An 18,145-nucleotide genomic window follows, 5' to 3' on the forward strand; every position below is an offset into this window, starting at 1 on the left:
GGAACACCCAAGCAAGCAAGGGAGCTCAGTCGGGAGCAGGAACGACGGAAGAGTCGAAAATGGCGTTGGGGACGAACAAATTGGGAAGGAGCGAGGGAAAACTTGGAAAGGGAGCAGAACAGACTTTTTGGGGAAGCCGCGTTGGCGACAGGCAGAAGTCGCGTAACTGCCGCTAGGCTGCATCGGGTTAGGCAGCGGCCCTCGGTTATAGGTCACGTGGTGTATGTTGATTTCCAAGGCTGAATCGCATCTTGGCTTGTTCAAGTGCCCTGTGCTCCTTGGGAAATAGCCTAACCGAAATCCAGCTAAACAACTTCCAGTGTTTCAACATGATTTAACGAGTGTTCACCGAAATTTGCTCTAAGTAAAATGATCGAAGCTAACTGAAGCTCTGCCTGCAGCTTGAAATTGTTCAGACACTGAACACCAGCAACCTACAATCTGTGAGATGCCGATGGAATTTCTTAATCTCTCTAGTGAGCTCCGTAATATGATCTACAGCCATTGATAGATTGATTTGTTCATAGACTAACCCAGCTGCCCTTGGCAGCTATGCAACGCATGACTAAAATACAGATACAGTCACCCTTCAGAAGCGGGCAATTCCTGCAGAGGTCCACAGACAAACAGGTTGCTTTGTAGAAACAACTCCTTGCCCACGAGCTTCCATACTTGTAGCCTTCCTCCCAGTTCTGTATCTCTGCCTTGTCAGGTCTTGCTTGGCCCTCCTCAACTTCTATCTACTAGATATATGATATTGGAGCACTGTGGGTGGAACTGCCCCGGAATTGATTCAGAAGCCCTGTCCTTGAGATCCATTTTGCTGCTTATACTGCCATTGATGGGTTGCAAAGTATGCGCTTGATGTTGTTCTTCAGCTCAGTTTCAGCATTCCACGGGGATGTGCCGTACGGTCTGCAATCCATGTCCACATTCATGCAGGTCAACCTTTCCCGTGCATAGCTGTGTGATCGCGGAGCTGATCACTCTGTGTGTTCTTCTGTGTGTGCCAAGAATTGCTTTCCCTGGTTGAACTCCAAGCCTGAAGAGATCTTTGCCATGTTTTTTGTGTTCTCCCAGAATTTTTCCCAGTCGCGTTTCATACCCTGCCCGGATGTTGGATTTCGTGGCGGATGTTAGTGGATTCTGGCTATGGGGCGCTTAGCGAGGGCCAGGCGGCTGTCTTTGCCAATCAGTGCGCTTCTTCGTTGCCCAACACACATGCGCAGGGATCCACCTGAACTCCAGTCTCCACTCCAGCTCCAGCTCCCGAAGTCCGACGAGCGCTTTAAGGACTTCGACCAGGTTGTACTGGTTCTGACGAGTATTTGGGGTTCTGAATCGCCCGGATGGCGCACTTTTCCGGGAGGGGTACTTGCCTTGTGGGAGTCCAGTATACCATTTGCAGCGCAAGTTCAGGACCCTTGAAGCTCTGCTGCGTACACGGTTGAGGTGCCTGACTCGCCCATGTACTGGGTTCCGGGTGCTGTTGGTTTGGGGTGGTGCAATTTTTAATACCAATAACATCAGATTCTAGGACCGCGGAATAGGAGGTACGTGCCTGTAATCAGCATAACTTGTGCCCTATACTTCACAGAGATTCTAAATACAGGGAAAAGTTAGAATTATTGGGAGTTGCCTTTACAAGTATATAATATTGTAAGGACCACCCATTGATGATGATGTATATCATAACCAAGCCTCCGCTTTGCTCACATACTGCTGCAGTATTATTGGCAAGTATTTGGTAGCCCACTCACTCTTCCATGCTGAAGTGAAATGTGCCCTTTCAAACCTCCCAGTATTCTAGCATCCAGCCTGACTGTTCCCAGTCAACTATTGCAACAATCAATCTGCTGTGGTTCTGATTCTGATATGATAATATCACTCCAATGGAGATCTCCATGCGTGAAGGTTACTGTGGCATTATATCGGGGAGTTCAGAGTGAAAGGGTTCTATTGGAATGGAGTACGGATCTGCCGTAGGGCATTGGCAGAGGAAAACAAACCAGTCATGGGAATTCCTTGACATACTTGAAAAGGTCCTGCTTCTGCCATGAACCAGTGATGATAGACAGATCTTACAATCAGGAGAAAGGGGTATTTATTATTACCTTATAAATGGGTCCTGGGGATCTTGTCCTAAGCCATTGTTATAGGTTGGAGATGCAAACATGGGCGCGATCCTTTGGAACTCATTTGAATCCCCAAGCTTTTTCCATAAGTCTGTCTTGTCCATGTATCAATTCCATATATATATATATATATATTGAAAGACCTCGCCTCTGTCAGTAAGCCAGCTGTATAACTTACTAGCCAGATTAGCAACAATCAAGAATGACAGTGTCAAATTAAATGGCCAACAAACTCATTCTTTTGTTCATGGTTAATTCATATTTCATATTTACAGCTCCCTCAAGTCAAGATACATTTCCCTCTTGTCCTCTTTTAAAACCAAAAAAGGAAAACAAAAAATCTGTAAAGTATTATAAGAAGGATAGAGATAAAAAAAAAAGGAGAGAGAGAGAGAGAGAGAGAGAGAGAGAGACGCTAGGTGGGAAACACAAGAAACGACAGAGGACTGAGGCAGAGAGAGGAGAAGGAGGAGGAGAAGCAAACAAGCCATTAGACGTAAGAGCTACTGGTGCTAATGCATGCAATTCCATCTCTCATTTGAGTGAGTTTGTGGACTTGTGAACAGTGACAGGTAAATAGATGGGATCTTTCTTTCTTTCTTTCTTTTTTGGGGAAGGGATGTGGGGGGTCCAGTCGATTGACAATGTACGTGGAAGCAAGAGTGGGAGAGGAGAGGAGAGAAAAACTGGAAAGTCGCGTGGTATCGGTATCGGTATTGATATGAAAGGATGTGGGGGCGTGTGTACGTGCGTGCATGCGTGCGTGCGTGCGTGGTATCAAGAAGCAGATGATGAATTGAAAATGGGGCGGAAGGAGAAGGAGAAGAGGAAGAGGGGGAAAGAAAAGAGGGATGGAGAAGTGAGGGAAGTAGAGAAGGAAGAAAGAGTTAAGGGAGTACTGGAATGGAGGGAGGAAATGGAGGGAGAAGTGGGGGGCTAGAAAGTTACATGAAAATACGCAGTAGATAGATGCTTATTTTTTTTCTTCTGTTTTTAATTAGGAAATGTGGAGGGAGATAGCAAAGGAAAAAGAACAAGAAACTGGAAAAGAAACTGGAAAATCCTCTTGAAACCCGCTGGATAGAAGGTAAGGAAAAAGCGAGAAAAGACGAACGAAGAAAACAGAGACGACTAAATAAACAATGGCGTTAGCAAACGATTGAAAAAAAGGCTCATCAGAATCAAGACATCACACAAATCAAGACAAATTATTAGTCCATTATGTGATTATGTTCTCCCCTCCAGACCTCCGCGTCTTCTTCTCAATTAAACACCCAGAGCTCCCTAGATCTCAACACATCTCAACACACCCTTGCATCTTCCATCCTTCTTCCCTCCTCCCCCGCTCACACGCTAACTTCCCCTTTATAACTCCAACCTTCTGTCGCCCCGTTCCTCCCCCATTCATGCACCTCCCTTCCTCCCTCATCATTATTATTGATAAAAATAAATATCATATCATCTTTCTTTTCTTTTCTTTTCTTTTTCTTTTTTTCTTTCAAACCTTCTCGCCATAAAAACGCTTCAGCCGCACGACGGCATCCTTGTAGTCGTCCTTTGTCTCAATCAGAGTCTTCTTGATATTCGCTAGCGAGATGGCCGCGTTGGGCTCGTTGACCGTGCCCGACTCGTCCTTGCCCGCGCCGAGATTTTGAATCTTTTCGCACGCTTCCTTCACTTTTGTGAGTCCTAGCGTCGCCGACGAGCCTTTGAGGAAGTGGCCTAGTTGAGTGATTTCATTGAGGTCTTTTGTCTCGCTGTTTTTCGCACGGAAGAAGGGAAAGTTAGAGATTAGTTTTTGATTAAATGGAAATATAATAATAATAAATAATAATAATATCGTCATCATCACCGTTTTATGAAAATTTAAAAACAATGCAAAAAGCGTTTTGTCATATCAAGAATATAGCTGGAAGGTGGTTGGTTGGTTGGTGGGCATTGGGGGGATATGACGTCATCATGACCCTCCGCCCTGGGTGGGGTGAAAGAAAGGAGGGGGCGGAAAAATGGAAAAGGGTCTTGCAATGGATCGACTTACATTGCGCTCTCCATCTTCACAAATGTAGTCTCTGCCTGATCGAAAAACCCGTATACCAAGCCCTTGCTGAATTCACGCGACGGATCTTCGTCGTCCATCTCGAGGATTTGTTCGAAGGTTGTTTCTTCGACATGGTCACCCAATGAGGCCAGGTCAGGGGCTTTGTCGTTGGTGGTTGGCTGTGGCGGCGGCTGCGATTGCTGCGACCGTATATGTGGGCACTTGTTAGCGGAAATGCGCGGTCTCAAAAGGGCAAAATATGTGAGATGGGAGGGGGAAGAGGAATGAGGCCTCTAGGACTCGATCTGACATACCACATGTGTCGTTGCTGAAGGCGCCATGTTTGAGGATGAGAGGGGGTTTAGTCGAACGGACGAGTGGGTTTGGTAGGCCAGATATGGCATTTATTCGTTTTATCAAGGACTTCGCCTGATATACATAAAAAAAAATAATAATGAAAGAATCGAAAAGGTCTCCTTGAGCAGTGACCTATTTGAGAACCCACGATCAAGATGCCCTCACGGAGGGGAAATTGAAAGCAAAATTATATTGCGACTGTAGAAAATGCAGGTATAATGGTATTGATTTGGTATTGAATCGACGTTGCTTCGTGTGGACAGGTAGGTTGCGTGAGGGCGTGCACGTTCTCGGAGTTCTATCGGCAAGTGAAAATAGTGGGAGGACGAAAACTAGCTCCGTCGAACAATACGCGGCAGGAAGATATATATGTAGTATGCAAGGCAGAGAGCCGAATTCGTCGAAGTGGAAGTTGGCGTTGAAAGTGTATCGTTTCTATTTCTTTGGGGGTAAGATAGGGTTGTCAGCGATGGAGAATAAGTTCGGCTGAGAACGAAAAAAGGAAGCGCCTGAGGTGATGGAATTTTCGTGGCGAAAACCACAGCCCGAGAGGGGCAAGGGAGAGGGGAGGGCAAGTTCTAGAATCGCGGCGCCGAACTCTGGCTGCCCACAACGATCGATCGCCGACAACAGAACCCCTAGCAGCACGAGCTATCCGCGCTGTCTCAAACTTTCCAACCGCTTTATACAGATGATCACGCGCTCTAATTACATCCCAGAATATCTTGTTCTGTTCGATCTCTATTCCTTGCACAGGAGGTTTTTCTTCGTAGTTGGATTGCACTTTCGCTTTGGCGTCACCGCTTGGATTGAAGCTGCAAAACCATGGCGCATGCACCGATGTCCTTCATTTCATATAACAGCCCTATGAAGCAAGGAATGGAAGATAGGAGACGCAGGGGAAATTGAAGCAAGAAATAGGCAAAAAAGGAAAAGAAGAAGATGATGACGATGATGAGAAAGGAACAGGGGAACTAACAGCAAATCGTCTCAAGTTTCAAGCAAGGCCAGAGCAGCACCAAGCGGAGCAGCAAATCGAATTGATGCCAGGGAGGAAATAAAAAAAAATATGACACTATATTATGGAGAAATAAAGTGAGTCCGCATTCGACAACCCGCAATGAAGGTGGGTTCCTCGTTTGTTGGGCGAAGGAATCTAAGCAATGATGGCTGGTTCGTGGGGTTGAGGTGGTGGAAGTAGAGCATTGGTAGAGAAGGGCGGCGGGTGAAGGTTTTTATGACGAACCCTGAAGTATGAAGAAGGAGATGGCGATGGCGATGGCGATGATGATTTTGATATAACTAGCTATACTATTTATTATATAAGAGTGTGTGGTAGTTAAGGACAGGGGGAAGGAGGAAAAAGCAGTTTAGACGGCGGGCGGGGGATTTGCGGGACAGAACAGGCTCCAAGCTAAGCAATCTGGGCAGAGAGAAGAAGCTCAAGGCCCGCCGCTCTTGTGAAGTCTTGTCAGGCGCGGGTTTGAACACGGAAATCAGAGAAAAAACAATTGAAAAAAAATTAAAAAGAAAAGAAAATTAAAAAAGAAAATCAAGGTGATATCCAAGGACAGCACCTGCAGTTAATTACAGAGAAAGGGGGAAAACATGAATATAAACTGACAACAAATCGGGGCAAAAGTGAGGAGAGAAGTATGTACGAACCTACCCTTTTTGCACCCTTCTTTTTTTATTATTATTATTATTTAGTCCGGACCAAATCCACAGAACATTCAAAAACAAGCACGTCAGAGGCAGAGAAGAGAGGAAAGAGAGTGGAGACAGAGAGCAGAGAAGACACCGTTACGGGGATTTTAGGGAAATCGTTGCGAGTTGACTGGCAGCCTCCCGCAACGAACGAGGACGAGGGGTGTTTGGGTGGCGTATCTAGCACCCCAGGCCAGAGCCTCTAAGGATAATGCAATATGTATTTCTTTTCGAAACCATGCAATGCGATGCTAGTTGTTGCGGCGTGCCTCCAGATATCCACTTCCACCCGAGCTCCCTCTGTTTCCGTTCTTTCGGTCTGGATTGTATGGGGGTTGCTGCTGTTGTTCTCCGTAGACTCGAACCGGGTTGTTGGTTCTCCTCGTTTCAGGGCGAGGGATGTAACACTATTATTGGGACGAACAAACGAACAAAGACAAATCAACACATGGCGGTGGGAGCTGAAAGGTGAGAGGTGGAAGCCAGAAACGGCGCGATGAACCCTTTCAGGGATGTGGGAAACACCGCCGCCAGAAGTTCGAACCACCAAAAGTGAGTGATTGCTGCTGGGCGCGGCCACCGTCACGCTGGGTTCGAAACTTCGCTGATATAATTCCTTTTTGTCTGAAATCAAATGATTTGCTACTTGCTTTTTATTGATTTCCCACCCATCTGGATCTGTCGGAGAACCATAGAGTCAAGCTCTGTGATTTCATGAAACACCAGGCGCAATAATAAATTGGCTTGTGCGAGAACTAGTGCGTTGGGGTAAGGCCTGGCCAGGCCCTCTGGGGAGGTTTGGTACCAGTAGCAGTGCTAGTAAATAAGGGGCAGCAACGATATCGGGCCTTAGCCCCCCAGGGATCCCAGGGCTAAATAAGGACGGGCGGGCCCTGGAACTTTGTTATTATTGTTACTCAATCATACTAAGCCCGAGCGCTCTCTTTAAGGGTAACTTAACCAACTGAAAAAGTGCACATTATGATACTCTTATGATAATTATTGGATCCGTTGTCTTCGACGAAAACACACATTGAATCTTTTTTCTTTTTTCTCTAGTATTGTGAACACCCTTGTCACACCCTTCAACCCCACCAGTAGCACGGACCCAACACCCTGATCATGAAGGGCCCATGGGATCTGTGGTTGGGCAATTCCAAAAAAAAATTAAAAATTAAAAATAAATAAAAATAAAAATAAAGTAAAAAATAAATAAATAAATAAAAAGGCGTTCTCTTCACTCGTTCATTCAATGCTTTTTTTAATCATCGTCATCATCGACAGTTTTAATTGAAACCCTCTCCTCTCCTCTCCTCCTTCCCACACACGAAGAGAAACAAGCGCCTTGTATGGAGCACTCCAGAACCCAATCATGAACGCACTCCATGATTCATGATGGCATGCCATAGCCATCCACCCCCCGACCCACTGACGTAACAGAGCATGCATGCACAGCGCCGATCACCAGCTCATCGCTGCTGACTGCGTCCATCCACGTTCTCGGCCAGGTGCTGTATGGTTGGCATAGTGGGGCACAAGAAATGGACGTTGCGCTGAGGGTTTATTGATTGAAAAGAAAAGTAGGGGGTGAAATCACAATAAAAATGAGATATGCATATCCTGAAGAGATGGGGGACCAGGCCTGAGAGAGATTGTTTATTTATTTATTTATTTTATTCTTGTTCTGTTCTGTTCTGAACATCTAGAACAGAGATAGTCAAACGAACAAGGGGCAGACAAAATTCGGTGGTTGGAGAAATATTTAATATATTGGCTGACTGGCTCTCTCCATGAATAGTAGTTACTAGTTAGTGCTAGATAAATGAATAAAATTATCCCCAGCACACCGTCCCTGGACCTTCTTCCATCGGGGAACAACGCACCAGCGTGGGCCACAACTCTCTGTGCAACTTTGGCCCGAGGCCACTCGTTAGTGCGAGTACTGAGTACTGGTATTGGATCTTCACTTGATTTTCACTTTATTTTCGCTCTCAACTTTTACTTGGGACCTTTTGCCTTTTTCGTTTTTACTTCCGCAGATGTTATTTATGATTGGTGGTCTTTCCCTCTGATAGCTGTGATGAAATGTGGAGGAGGAAATGTCGCCTGATCAAGAAGCCAACGGGTTCTAGGTATGCATACTAGTACATACATACTCAGAAAGATAGATAGGCAGGCAGGTAGACAGTTTCCGAAAGAAGTCCCTGAATTGCCCAGAGAAAAGACACACACACTCACTCACACACATGCACACTGTTGTTTTATATTGGCTGAAAACGGGGCAGCCCCCGCTAAATCCCCGAAGAAAAAATCCCCTATCATTATTTTTTGCTTTTTATTTTATTTTATTTTATTTTATTGCTTTTTCGGCCCTTATGCTTTTCTTTTCTTTTTTTTGTTCAAAAGGCAAAAAGGGGAGGGAGAAAGCCATAGGGTGAAAAATAGCCAACCTTCCGCATTCCGGCTGCTTCTGGTTGGTTGCTCAGGAAAATTCTAAGCATCCTCATCCTCCTCCCCGGTCCATGGGCCCAAAATATTATATGGAATGGGCCAGAGCATGAAACAATGGAGAGAAAGAAGTGAATTTAAGAAACTATTTCCTCACTTGGTGGAGTTGTACCAAATCAGCAAGGACTCGAGAGTAGGCCTGAGGTGAGAGGAAATACTTCGGAGTACCTGCCTTCCATGTACGCTGGATGTGCTGTACATGCTCCGCACCAGCAACGAAGGTAGTGGAGTTCTCACGTCTATGTCGTCATGTAGCGCTGGTGGTACCCCCTTGCCCCTGTTTCCTCTAGGTTGCTTGATGGCATCATCATTGCATGATCTGGCCTAGTACTAAATGCGAGACGTCGCTAGTCGTATATAAAAAAAAATCTGCCCCTGCCAACAGCCACAGCCCTTATGTTTTCCCTCTTTCTCTTGCTGTACCTCAACCCACCTCCCCCATATGGGCCACATCTACGCATGTTATGTAGGGCCATTTTGCGGGAGAAGTGATAACATGATCAATAGTCTAATGCTGTCTGAGAGAATATGACGAATTGACAATGACATTATTGATGAGAGTGTTCATGAATATGCACAAGGACATCCGCCCAGTTCAGGTCCGCCGCGGAAAAACACAACAAGAGTGGCTTGACATTGTCCGGAGTGGCTTATGGGCGTTTTTTTTCTTCTTCTGGGAATATTCTGGCTGCGCAACAAACAGCCAGTTTATCTTCCCCGCCTAGCACCATGGGCAGGATTGCACATGAGTCCATCGCCGCCAGTTTCTTAGAGCAAACACCTTTTGTCTCTGTCTCTCTCTATCTCTCTGTGCTTTTTGTTTTTCTTTTTATATATTATTTTTCGTCCTAACATGATTTGATCACCTTCTTCCCCCCCTTTTTTCTCCACCCATCAGCGCTTTCAGGTGATAAGAACATCGCCAAAAACTAATGCTGCGATGGACCTATCATCAAGGAAAGCAAAAGCGCAGACTGCCCGCCGTGACGTGATAAATAATAAATAGATGCATGTAATCAATGCAGGAGATGGAGTTTCTTCTTCTTCTTTTTTTTTCTTAAAAAAAAATCTAATTCTCATCCGCCATCCATCACAAAGGGGGCGGGGGAGGGGGAAAGCCAGCCCAGTCAGCTCCAGCCGCTCCTCTCTCTTCAAGTTTCTCTCCTGCGGTTAAGTCCCTCATATGATATATCCCATGCCCACTCTTCTGGTTCTGATATGATATTGTTTCCCATTCCGCAGGATCCCACAACCCCGGTTTCATTTGGATCTGGTTTGGGGTTGGTCGGGTTGGGCTGGGCTGGGCTAATAATCATAAATCTCCGCCCGAATTGGACTTGCATGAGCTCTTTCCTTTTTCTTTGGTGGGGATGCGATGCGATGGGATGGGAGGGGAGGGGAGGGGACGAAGTGAGAAAGACCGTTTCCCTCACCGCATCCTCTATTCCTTTTCTTTCCTCGCTCGCACCTAATGTTTTTTTTTTTTTTCCTGTTGTGGTTGTGTGATTCTGATTTGCCAGTCCGCCTGCTGGGGTGGGATGGCGGTTTGGGGGGTTTGGTTGTTTTGGGTTTCTTCGTCTCTCTTGGCTATGTAGTCATCTCATCAGTAGTCCGGCCGGCGGGGGGTTTGATATCTTCCATTCCGCGCTAGAGGTTTTCCCAAGCACAGTTTGAAAAATGGTTGGTTGCCAATGGTTTGAATGGCCCAGGATTATTGTGCATGGCAATAGTGACAAACGGCATCGGATAGGAGAGTTCAGAGAGGTCTAACACGCACACCCCCGCACCACCACCCACGCACTGGTCCTGTTTTGTGTCGCGGGGTGAAGCGTATTTGCGTGTCACCTTTGGGTAGCTAGCTGCTTCTTCCCCCTCCGCTGAAGCAAAAATTGCCCGGAGAGAAAATAAAAACGGGGGAGAGAGTAGAATAAGGATATCATAAAAAATGGGGAAAGGAAGAAACATCAAGGATGAAGAAGTGAAGTCTAAGACGTCAAACCCCCCTCTCCTCCCCCCATTTCCTCCTCTTGAACCCCTTCACTCGCTGACAAGGCGGAGGTTGGCGTGGATCGATTCCGTCACTGTGCAGAAAACCCGGATGACGTCAGCCAATGGTCGACCGACCGCTTACATAGGCTCCGGGTGGCTGGAGCTGCGGCCTTCCTGCTGCAGGGAGGCTGGCCTCGGCTAGCCGTTTCCAGCCTCCGGAGCAGGCTTGGCGTGCCGAGGTTGTTCCTCCGATGGTGGGAAGGAGTGAATCCCTATGATGATAGATCGATATATATATCTATATCTATATCCACCCTTGCTCAACGTATAGAGTTGGGGGATTAGGAAATTGAATCTCACATATTGGTTGCAAAACTCTTCCTTTCCACGCCTTCTGCACGGAGTACTATCACTCCAGGTTGAACACATCTACAGTGGCACGCATAACCGCAGTATTTAATTCATTCGTAAGACTATGGTCAAACTACATGAGTTGCATTTCAAAACTTATCCGTTGTCCAGATCCAGATATGAACAAAGAAACCTTCTATTGCATTCTCTCCAAGCCATTACAGATTTTTTTTTTATAGTTATTGATTAAAACACCCGGTGCTTCGCCAATCAATTCCGCTCTTAAGAGAACTTTTCTCCAGTGTTGGCTCTAGCTAGCTAGCTACGAACGAACAAACAAACAAACAAAAAATCTCTTCGCCGTCACTTGAGAATATCCGAAATTTTACTGGTTAACTCTATGATCAGGCGTTTTTGTACAGCAGAAACCGTAGTAGGAGGCACACCTCTCAATTCCTATTTGATATTCCATCACTCTCCATGCTTTTTTTTTTTAATCTTGCGGGAAAGGAAACCTAGATAGCAGGCTAATGTTCTTTTCCAAGTCCAAAACTATTCTTTAGATGTCATGGTGCTTGAACGGTGGAAGTTGAACTTGTTGCTCTGTGAATGAAGAAGAAGACATGGTCTCCCCTTATTGAAGGTACATATATATCTTTCAGCCCAAAAAATTGCCCTCTCACACACGCACGCACCCACTTTCTTTCCTTTTGAGCCTGTGATGACAAGGCAGAAATGAAAGAAGAACGAGGAGAGAAGGAGAAAAACGTGACCATTTTTTTAAAAAGAAAAAAAAAAAAAAACCGGAAAGAAAAAATAATAGGAAGCAGGAGATACCATCCATGTCTTGCGAAGTTGAAGACAACCGAAAGAAGAAAAAAAGATTTAAAACAAGGAACAACAATAAAAACTAATAATAAAGAAAACAGAAACACAGCGAGCCCCTTTCTGGATTGAATTAGTTAGTTGAAAAAAGAAAAGGAATTTGAACTTTTTGAAGGATGAGAGCAGCGGTCGCTCTGTTCTTTTTAATATATTTGCTTTTTACCCCTATTGTGCCACTCTCCCCCCCACACAGAACTACACTTCGTTCGTGTGTTTCAGGGGGGCCCGAAAAGGGGGCCCAAAATAAAAAAAGGAGGTCCGGAAGAGGAAAAGAGAAATGAATTGGAAATGCGAATGGAAATGCAAAATGATCATCAAGAGATGTATCAAAAAATCATAAACGTGGTGGATATTATCTTTCCAACCCGCCCCCTAACCCAAACCAGCAGAACAAACCAAACAAGCTCCTTTCTATCTACTTTTCATGATTTTGACGGTGATTGCGATATTCCCTTCTTTTCTGGTACCTGAATAAACCATAATTCTCTCCACTCCCTTTTTTCTTACACAAGGAAAACCTCACCCCTCCTTCCCGTCCATCTCCATCTCCATCTCCGCCAACGCCTCCTTCTCCGCAGCAGAAAGGTCTAACAGCGGCTTATTCTCGCCGGACTTGAGATTCCTATGGAAGGCACGGATGATACTATCCGCATCATCAACCGCGATGGGCCTGATATCTGCCAGCAGCTTAATGCTGGCCGTGCACTCCTTGTACTGCGCATCGGTCATCTCGATATTCAGCTGCTGCGCGCGCGACTTGATGGCGTTCCAGCCCGTCAGGCGCGAGGCGAAGTGCACGTAGCGGGTCATACCAAAGTCGGCTGGGTTGATGATCTCGTATGTGCTGGGGTTGTTGAGGATGGCCTTGGCGTGGATACCGGCCTTGTGCGTGAAAGCGCAGAAGCCCGTGATGTAGTTGTTGAAGGGGATGTTGACCTGCACCGCTTCGGCGACCAGGTCCTCGATATCCTTGATCTTCTCGAGCTTGTACTTGCTCTTGACGTAGTCTCGGTCTGCGGCAATCATGCGCGCCATGAGGCCGCCGAGCGGTGTGATGCCATTGCGCTCGCCGATTCCGAGGACGGAAGTGTCGACGTGCGTGGCGCCGGCTTCAAGGGCGCAGTAGGCGTTGGCGATGGCGCAGCCCGTGTCGTTGTGGAGATGGATTTCGATGTCGCAATTGACAACGCCGCGTAAGACGCGGACAAGTTCGTAGACTTGTCGGGGTGAGGCGCAGCCGACGGTATCTGCGATGCCGACGCGGTTGACGCCCACTTGGTCCACGGCGGAGTAGATGGAAAGGAGATCGACGAGGTCTGATCGGAATGAGTCTTCACTCGAGAATCTGATCTCAATGCCCTTGGACTTGACGAATTCGATGACTTCAATCGCAGTATCCTTGATGTAGGTCATATCCTTTCCGTGGGAGTGTTCACGGAGATATGATGAAGTGCCAATGACAACGTCGCTATTGATGTAATGTCAGAGGGATGCTTGCGTACAAGAGCGTATTTTGAAGGGGGATGGGATGGGATGCTTACACTCCATCAACGCCAGTCTCGACAGCTACGCGGGCATCATCCATATGGCATCGGATATGCGTGAGAATCTACCATGGATACGAGGATTAGTTCTAGATTCGCAGACCCAAGTAGCTGTTCTGCGGAGTATTTATGTATGCCACATACCTTTGCCTTCAATCCAAGCTTGCAAATGGCTTCGCAGTCCTTCCTCGATTGCTCCGAAGCACATGGACTGGTAAGTTCGATCTACCGCATCAATTGCGATTAGTATGATATAGTCATAATAAGAATAAGACTACCGTGACAACCGGGGAGTGTAGCATCCGAAAAAAAAAAAAAAAAAAAAAAAAAGAAGGCCTTAAAATTTTTAAAGGAGAATGAATGACTCACATAGTCTACACCAAAATCATCCAAGGCCTTCGCAATCTCAATCTTCTTCTCCGTATCAAAGAAGGCATTCGCAAACTGCTCGCCCTCACGTAGAGTGCTCTCGATAATCTTAAATCTCGATACATTGCTCAGGAAGTCTGTGATTCCGGCATTGTGGCCGTATGGATTCCGTGAGGCGTGTGGGTGCGGGTTTTGGCGTGTCTGCACGGCAGTGAAGCCGTCCTTGGATACCATTCCTTGACGAGGTCAGCAAGATATGTCCGCGTTTAGAGGTATACAATTCCCCTTTTTCTTCTTTGGAAGGGAGGGCCTTACCAGTTCCATTGACCTGGCGATTGGTCTGGCCATTAGTGTGGCCGTTGGTGTGGCCGCCATTTGTGTGGCCGTTTGTGTCCGACGCTCCTGAACAGGTGCACATGGCGACGGATTTGGCGGGGTTTGATGCGTGCGGAGGGGAGGGAGATGGACGGAATAATAGCGGCCAATACAGTCCTGGGTAGATTCTAAAGATCTAGGAATTGTAGCGAGGGAAGGGGTCTAAGATTAAGTAGAAAGAAAGTATGGAGAGCAGGTTTGACGTGGATGAGAAGCAGAAATCGACGGGGAGACGGTTGTGAGGGACAGAACAACTCGATTTCGATGACTCGTCTGAAGGGGAAAAAAAAAAAGCAAAAGGAACGAAACATCAAAAATACGGTAATTACGGAGGCAAAACTGGGGAAATGTGGCGGAGATGCAAAGATTTTGTATGGCAATTCCCAAGCAAGTTACCAAACCATTACCGCCTGTCAAACTTTCGACATCTTTGGTCCACCCGCTTGACTTTTTCTGTCGCTAATCTCGTACCAGCAAGTACGTCTATTGACTTCGATGTCACCAAGGAGTAGGAATATACCCAGCATCGGAAAGTCCCGCAAGATGTCCTTGTGCTCCGAGTGGGATTGTTGGCTTGTAAATGAGGATTTTCTTTCGTCTTTACCTCGCCTTTTACATCCAATAATGGCTTATCACAATCAATCTATGGATCACGAAAGAATAAACGCACGCCACCGTGCACCGCCGATTCCTCAACCCCACAACGAAGTTACATGCGGGAATGACGAGAAATACACCAAAGCAACTAATTGTCAGTCCATGAATAATTCCCATGTGAGAAAGAACGTGTCGTCTAGTCATACATCAAAAGTACTGTACATGTACTGTGCACTCATTTAGGGATGTTCCAAATAGCACAGAGGAAAAACCAAACCGAAGCAAAAGGGATGGGCAACTGTGGAACAACTGGGGCTAATTGAACCCGGTAGGCCCCGAAGGGTAGGATTCAAAAAGAGAGCCAAAGGCAGGAAGGTGTATATTTTCACCTCCAGCTCTTCATCCGCGTCAATTCCTCCTTAAACACATTCCCTCTGGCTCTCTCAGACTCATTGAAAATTTCAGCATCACTCCTGATCCTCCCACCCCGTGGGTCATCCGTGTATGTGTATTGTTCGCCGTCGTCCAATTCACCCAGCCTGACGCTTGCGGCACCAGCAGCACCACGATCACGTCGTCTCCCTCGCCCGCCGCCTAACCTTTCAATCCTGGATTTCCCGCCGCCATACCCTTTGCTCCTGGATCCCATAATATTCCCTAACCCGATACGTCTGTTCTTTTTCATGCCAAAATACAGCCCAAGCAAAACGACGAAAATCACACCCAGAGCAACCGGCAATCCAATCATGAGGCCCAGCTTGTTGGGGACGGCTGTGGGCGGTGGCGGTGGGTAGTGCTTGCCAGGCTTATTGGTGAGGGAAATTATGGGCCCCGCAACTGTCTTTGCTCTCTCCTTTGATGCAGGGTCGTACTCGACAAGATATATGGATAGGTTATTGCGCGATTCGCCGTGCAGCCAGACCTTGTCCATTTGTATCGTGACGAAGCCATAGCTGTTTTCTGTGCGGTCGGATGTGTAGGCGGAGACGCCTTCATTCTCGCTCGAGTTGGCATAATTTAGCCCGATGGTGATGGTGGAGTTTCCCGGGAAAAGGTCCGAGTCCCAGGTAACTATTTATATTTATTAAATGGTTAAACAATAGTCTTGTGTCTTCCCGCAGGTGTAGCCCTCCCCGACTCCACTTGGAAAATTTTCTCTACATCACGGAGAGGGTCTTCTTTTGCATACCGTAGTATATTTGCTCCGTAAGCACTTCAGATCCATTCTTAGGCAGACAGAATGGATACTTCGAGTCACGCTCTACGTGGCATTCGGGCGGATATACGCCGTTTCCATCTGAAGGCGCATCCGCTGGCGCACGGGCTGTGACTATATACATGCGTGGGAACGTGGTATAAGCATCTTCGTCTCTTTCTTTTTTGATCGTGTCTGCCAAAGCACGCGCCTTCTCTTATATATAAATAGAAAGGGATCAGATGGGGCTACAACGACGAACCTAGATTACTCTGCATATTTGACCGCAGAACATTTGCGCCCACCCCGTTTTGCCCCAGTGCAGCGCCAATAGTGCAGATGAGGGTGCCCTGAAACCAGCGCATTGTACAGTACCTTTTTGTACTCTTGCCCAGATCGCAGTTGGTTGGTGAAAAAGTAGACGCGGTCGGGGAATAAACTAGTCAACTAGAATAGAAATTCGCCAGATCAAGAAGTGAAGTGAAGGGACGGCCAGCACCCGTTGATGGCGATATCTGGAAGAGAGGGGTTGAAGTGAAGAAGAGCAGCAAAGAAAATGAAGAATAGGAAAGTTTGCGTGTTTTCAGGTCGCCGGCGAACGCATGGATTGTTGAATGTTGCTCTGGCGAGGTTACACTCCGGATTGCCCTTGCCTGGCTCCCTGCTAGGCTGGTGGCTCAGGGGTTGGGTTGGTTTCGGCTGTGCCTCGAGATAAATATTACGCGCCAGCCCTTGCCCGGCCCGCGTTTCACTTCCAGAGCAGGCAGTGCCCACTGCCCAGGTTGCCATTGGATGCCGCGGTTGTCCCAATCCACAGTTGTGAGGTTAGCGTGTCAGAGCAGAAAGTGGTGTGAAATATTTCTCTGGAAATCTCAATACCAAGGGCCTCAAATACTTCCACTCCGCGTTGGAGGAAGGACATATCCGATTCAAGGTTGGTAAGTAACAATTAGCACTTCTACGGAGTAGCGCATGCAAGCTTCGGCTTTGGTCCTTGAATCCCCTTAAGTCAGTTACACGTTCCCGAGCTTAAATATGGCCGGGAAGAGAAATATTATCATTCTGGCGAATATCGCTTGATATATTGGAAGCAAGGCTATCAGTATCAATATTAATATCTATCCGCTCCAATGCTCAATTTCGTGGAGGAGAAAGAGCACTCGCAAGGCGAAAACAGGTACCACGAGGAGACCACAAGGAAATGCTGCAGCTGCAATGCAAGATTTATTTCAAGCCATTGATCAAGTACAAGCCTCAGAGGCGATAGATAATTGTGGCATCATGACCTTTAAAAATGACCGTTTCCCTCCCAATGCTGGCTTTATGACAGCACAGGACCCGGTCATCTAAATCTCTTCTCCACTGTTGAATAGGCCTGCTGGCCGCAGCCAACCTCTTGTATCAAGAGCCTGGTATTCAGTTGCCCCAGAGATCCGACATATCAAAGTCTCCTCTCTCCGCTCCTGTCTCCTCGATGGTATAGGAATGTCATAGCAGTGATCGAATCTATCAGTGGTTGCAAGCAGCATGCTAGTTGACAAGCAGAAGAAACTGTCCCACGGGTGCCATCTCCCGAGTCCCAGAGTGTATCTCTAAGCACAGACCAAGCTTCTTGTTTGCGCACTTAACTACTCCTTGATATTTTGGACCTGGCTATCTTTAATCCCCCTTGAGAGAGCAGTTGGGTTTCATTTACCCCCTCTTTAAAAAATGAATGTTGATACCTCCTATTTAACATTCAAAACATCGAGAAACTCCCTGGTTTTGGGAAATTTGCTATTTTCTTTGATATGTCTTGGTGCATTTTCCATTGTTAATGGGGTAGAGGGGAAGATATGGATCGCCGCCATAGATTCAATTGCGTCTGCCATGCGGACAGATGAAAGAATTTCAACATATCAGGGTCTCTGATAAAACGACTATGACGGCTCAGAAGCTGGAAAATCGGATACTCCATCTGATGATCTCTGTTACATAGCCTTGCAAATCCCCTACTTGACAAACAGATATTGGGCCTCCAGACTGCAGAGTATGTTGGCATATCAAAGCCGCACTTATGTGATAGACCGGAAAGATCCATGTTAGATACCCGACG

At 46.7% G+C, this 18,145-nt stretch overlaps 4 protein-coding genes across 4 annotated transcripts; all 4 read right to left on the reverse strand.

Moving 5' to 3' along the window:
• Window positions 1-983: 983 nt before the first annotated feature.
• HCBG_04097 (uncharacterized protein) lies at window positions 984-2,239 on the reverse strand (the record flags this gene model as incomplete). Its single annotated transcript, XM_045431146.1, has 5 exons — window positions 984-1,106; window positions 1,222-1,486; window positions 1,721-1,806; window positions 2,035-2,080; window positions 2,115-2,239. 5 exons carry the CDS (start codon window positions 2,237-2,239, stop codon window positions 984-986), a joined length of 645 nt encoding a protein of 214 aa, XP_045287699.1.
• Window positions 2,240-3,617: 1,378 nt separating this feature from the next.
• HCBG_04098 (uncharacterized protein) lies at window positions 3,618-4,989 on the reverse strand (the record flags this gene model as incomplete). Its single annotated transcript, XM_045431147.1, has 3 exons — window positions 3,618-3,892; window positions 4,174-4,373; window positions 4,488-4,989. The coding sequence occupies 3 exons, from the start codon at window positions 4,575-4,577 to the stop codon at window positions 3,634-3,636; spliced, it is 549 nt and encodes a 182-aa protein (XP_045287700.1).
• Window positions 4,990-12,076: 7,087 nt separating this feature from the next.
• HCBG_04099 (homocitrate synthase) lies at window positions 12,077-14,258 on the reverse strand (the record flags this gene model as incomplete). Its single annotated transcript, XM_045431148.1, has 5 exons — window positions 12,077-13,438; window positions 13,512-13,579; window positions 13,659-13,739; window positions 13,884-14,105; window positions 14,199-14,258. The coding sequence occupies 5 exons, from the start codon at window positions 14,256-14,258 to the stop codon at window positions 12,490-12,492; spliced, it is 1,380 nt and encodes a 459-aa protein (XP_045287701.1).
• A 982-nt stretch (window positions 14,259-15,240) lies between these two features.
• On the reverse strand, window positions 15,241-16,415 carry HCBG_04100 (uncharacterized protein; the record flags this gene model as incomplete). The annotated part of the gene is made up of 3 exons (XM_045431149.1): window positions 15,241-15,926; window positions 16,045-16,185; window positions 16,313-16,415. The coding sequence occupies 3 exons, from the start codon at window positions 16,413-16,415 to the stop codon at window positions 15,241-15,243; spliced, it is 930 nt and encodes a 309-aa protein (XP_045287702.1).
• Between the last annotated feature and the right edge of the window lie 1,730 nt (window positions 16,416-18,145).

This window comes from Histoplasma capsulatum (assembly GCF_000150115.1).
Source record: "Histoplasma capsulatum G186AR genomic scaffold supercont2.5, whole genome shotgun sequence".
Classification (NCBI taxonomy): domain Eukaryota; kingdom Fungi; phylum Ascomycota; class Eurotiomycetes; order Onygenales; family Ajellomycetaceae; genus Histoplasma; species Histoplasma capsulatum.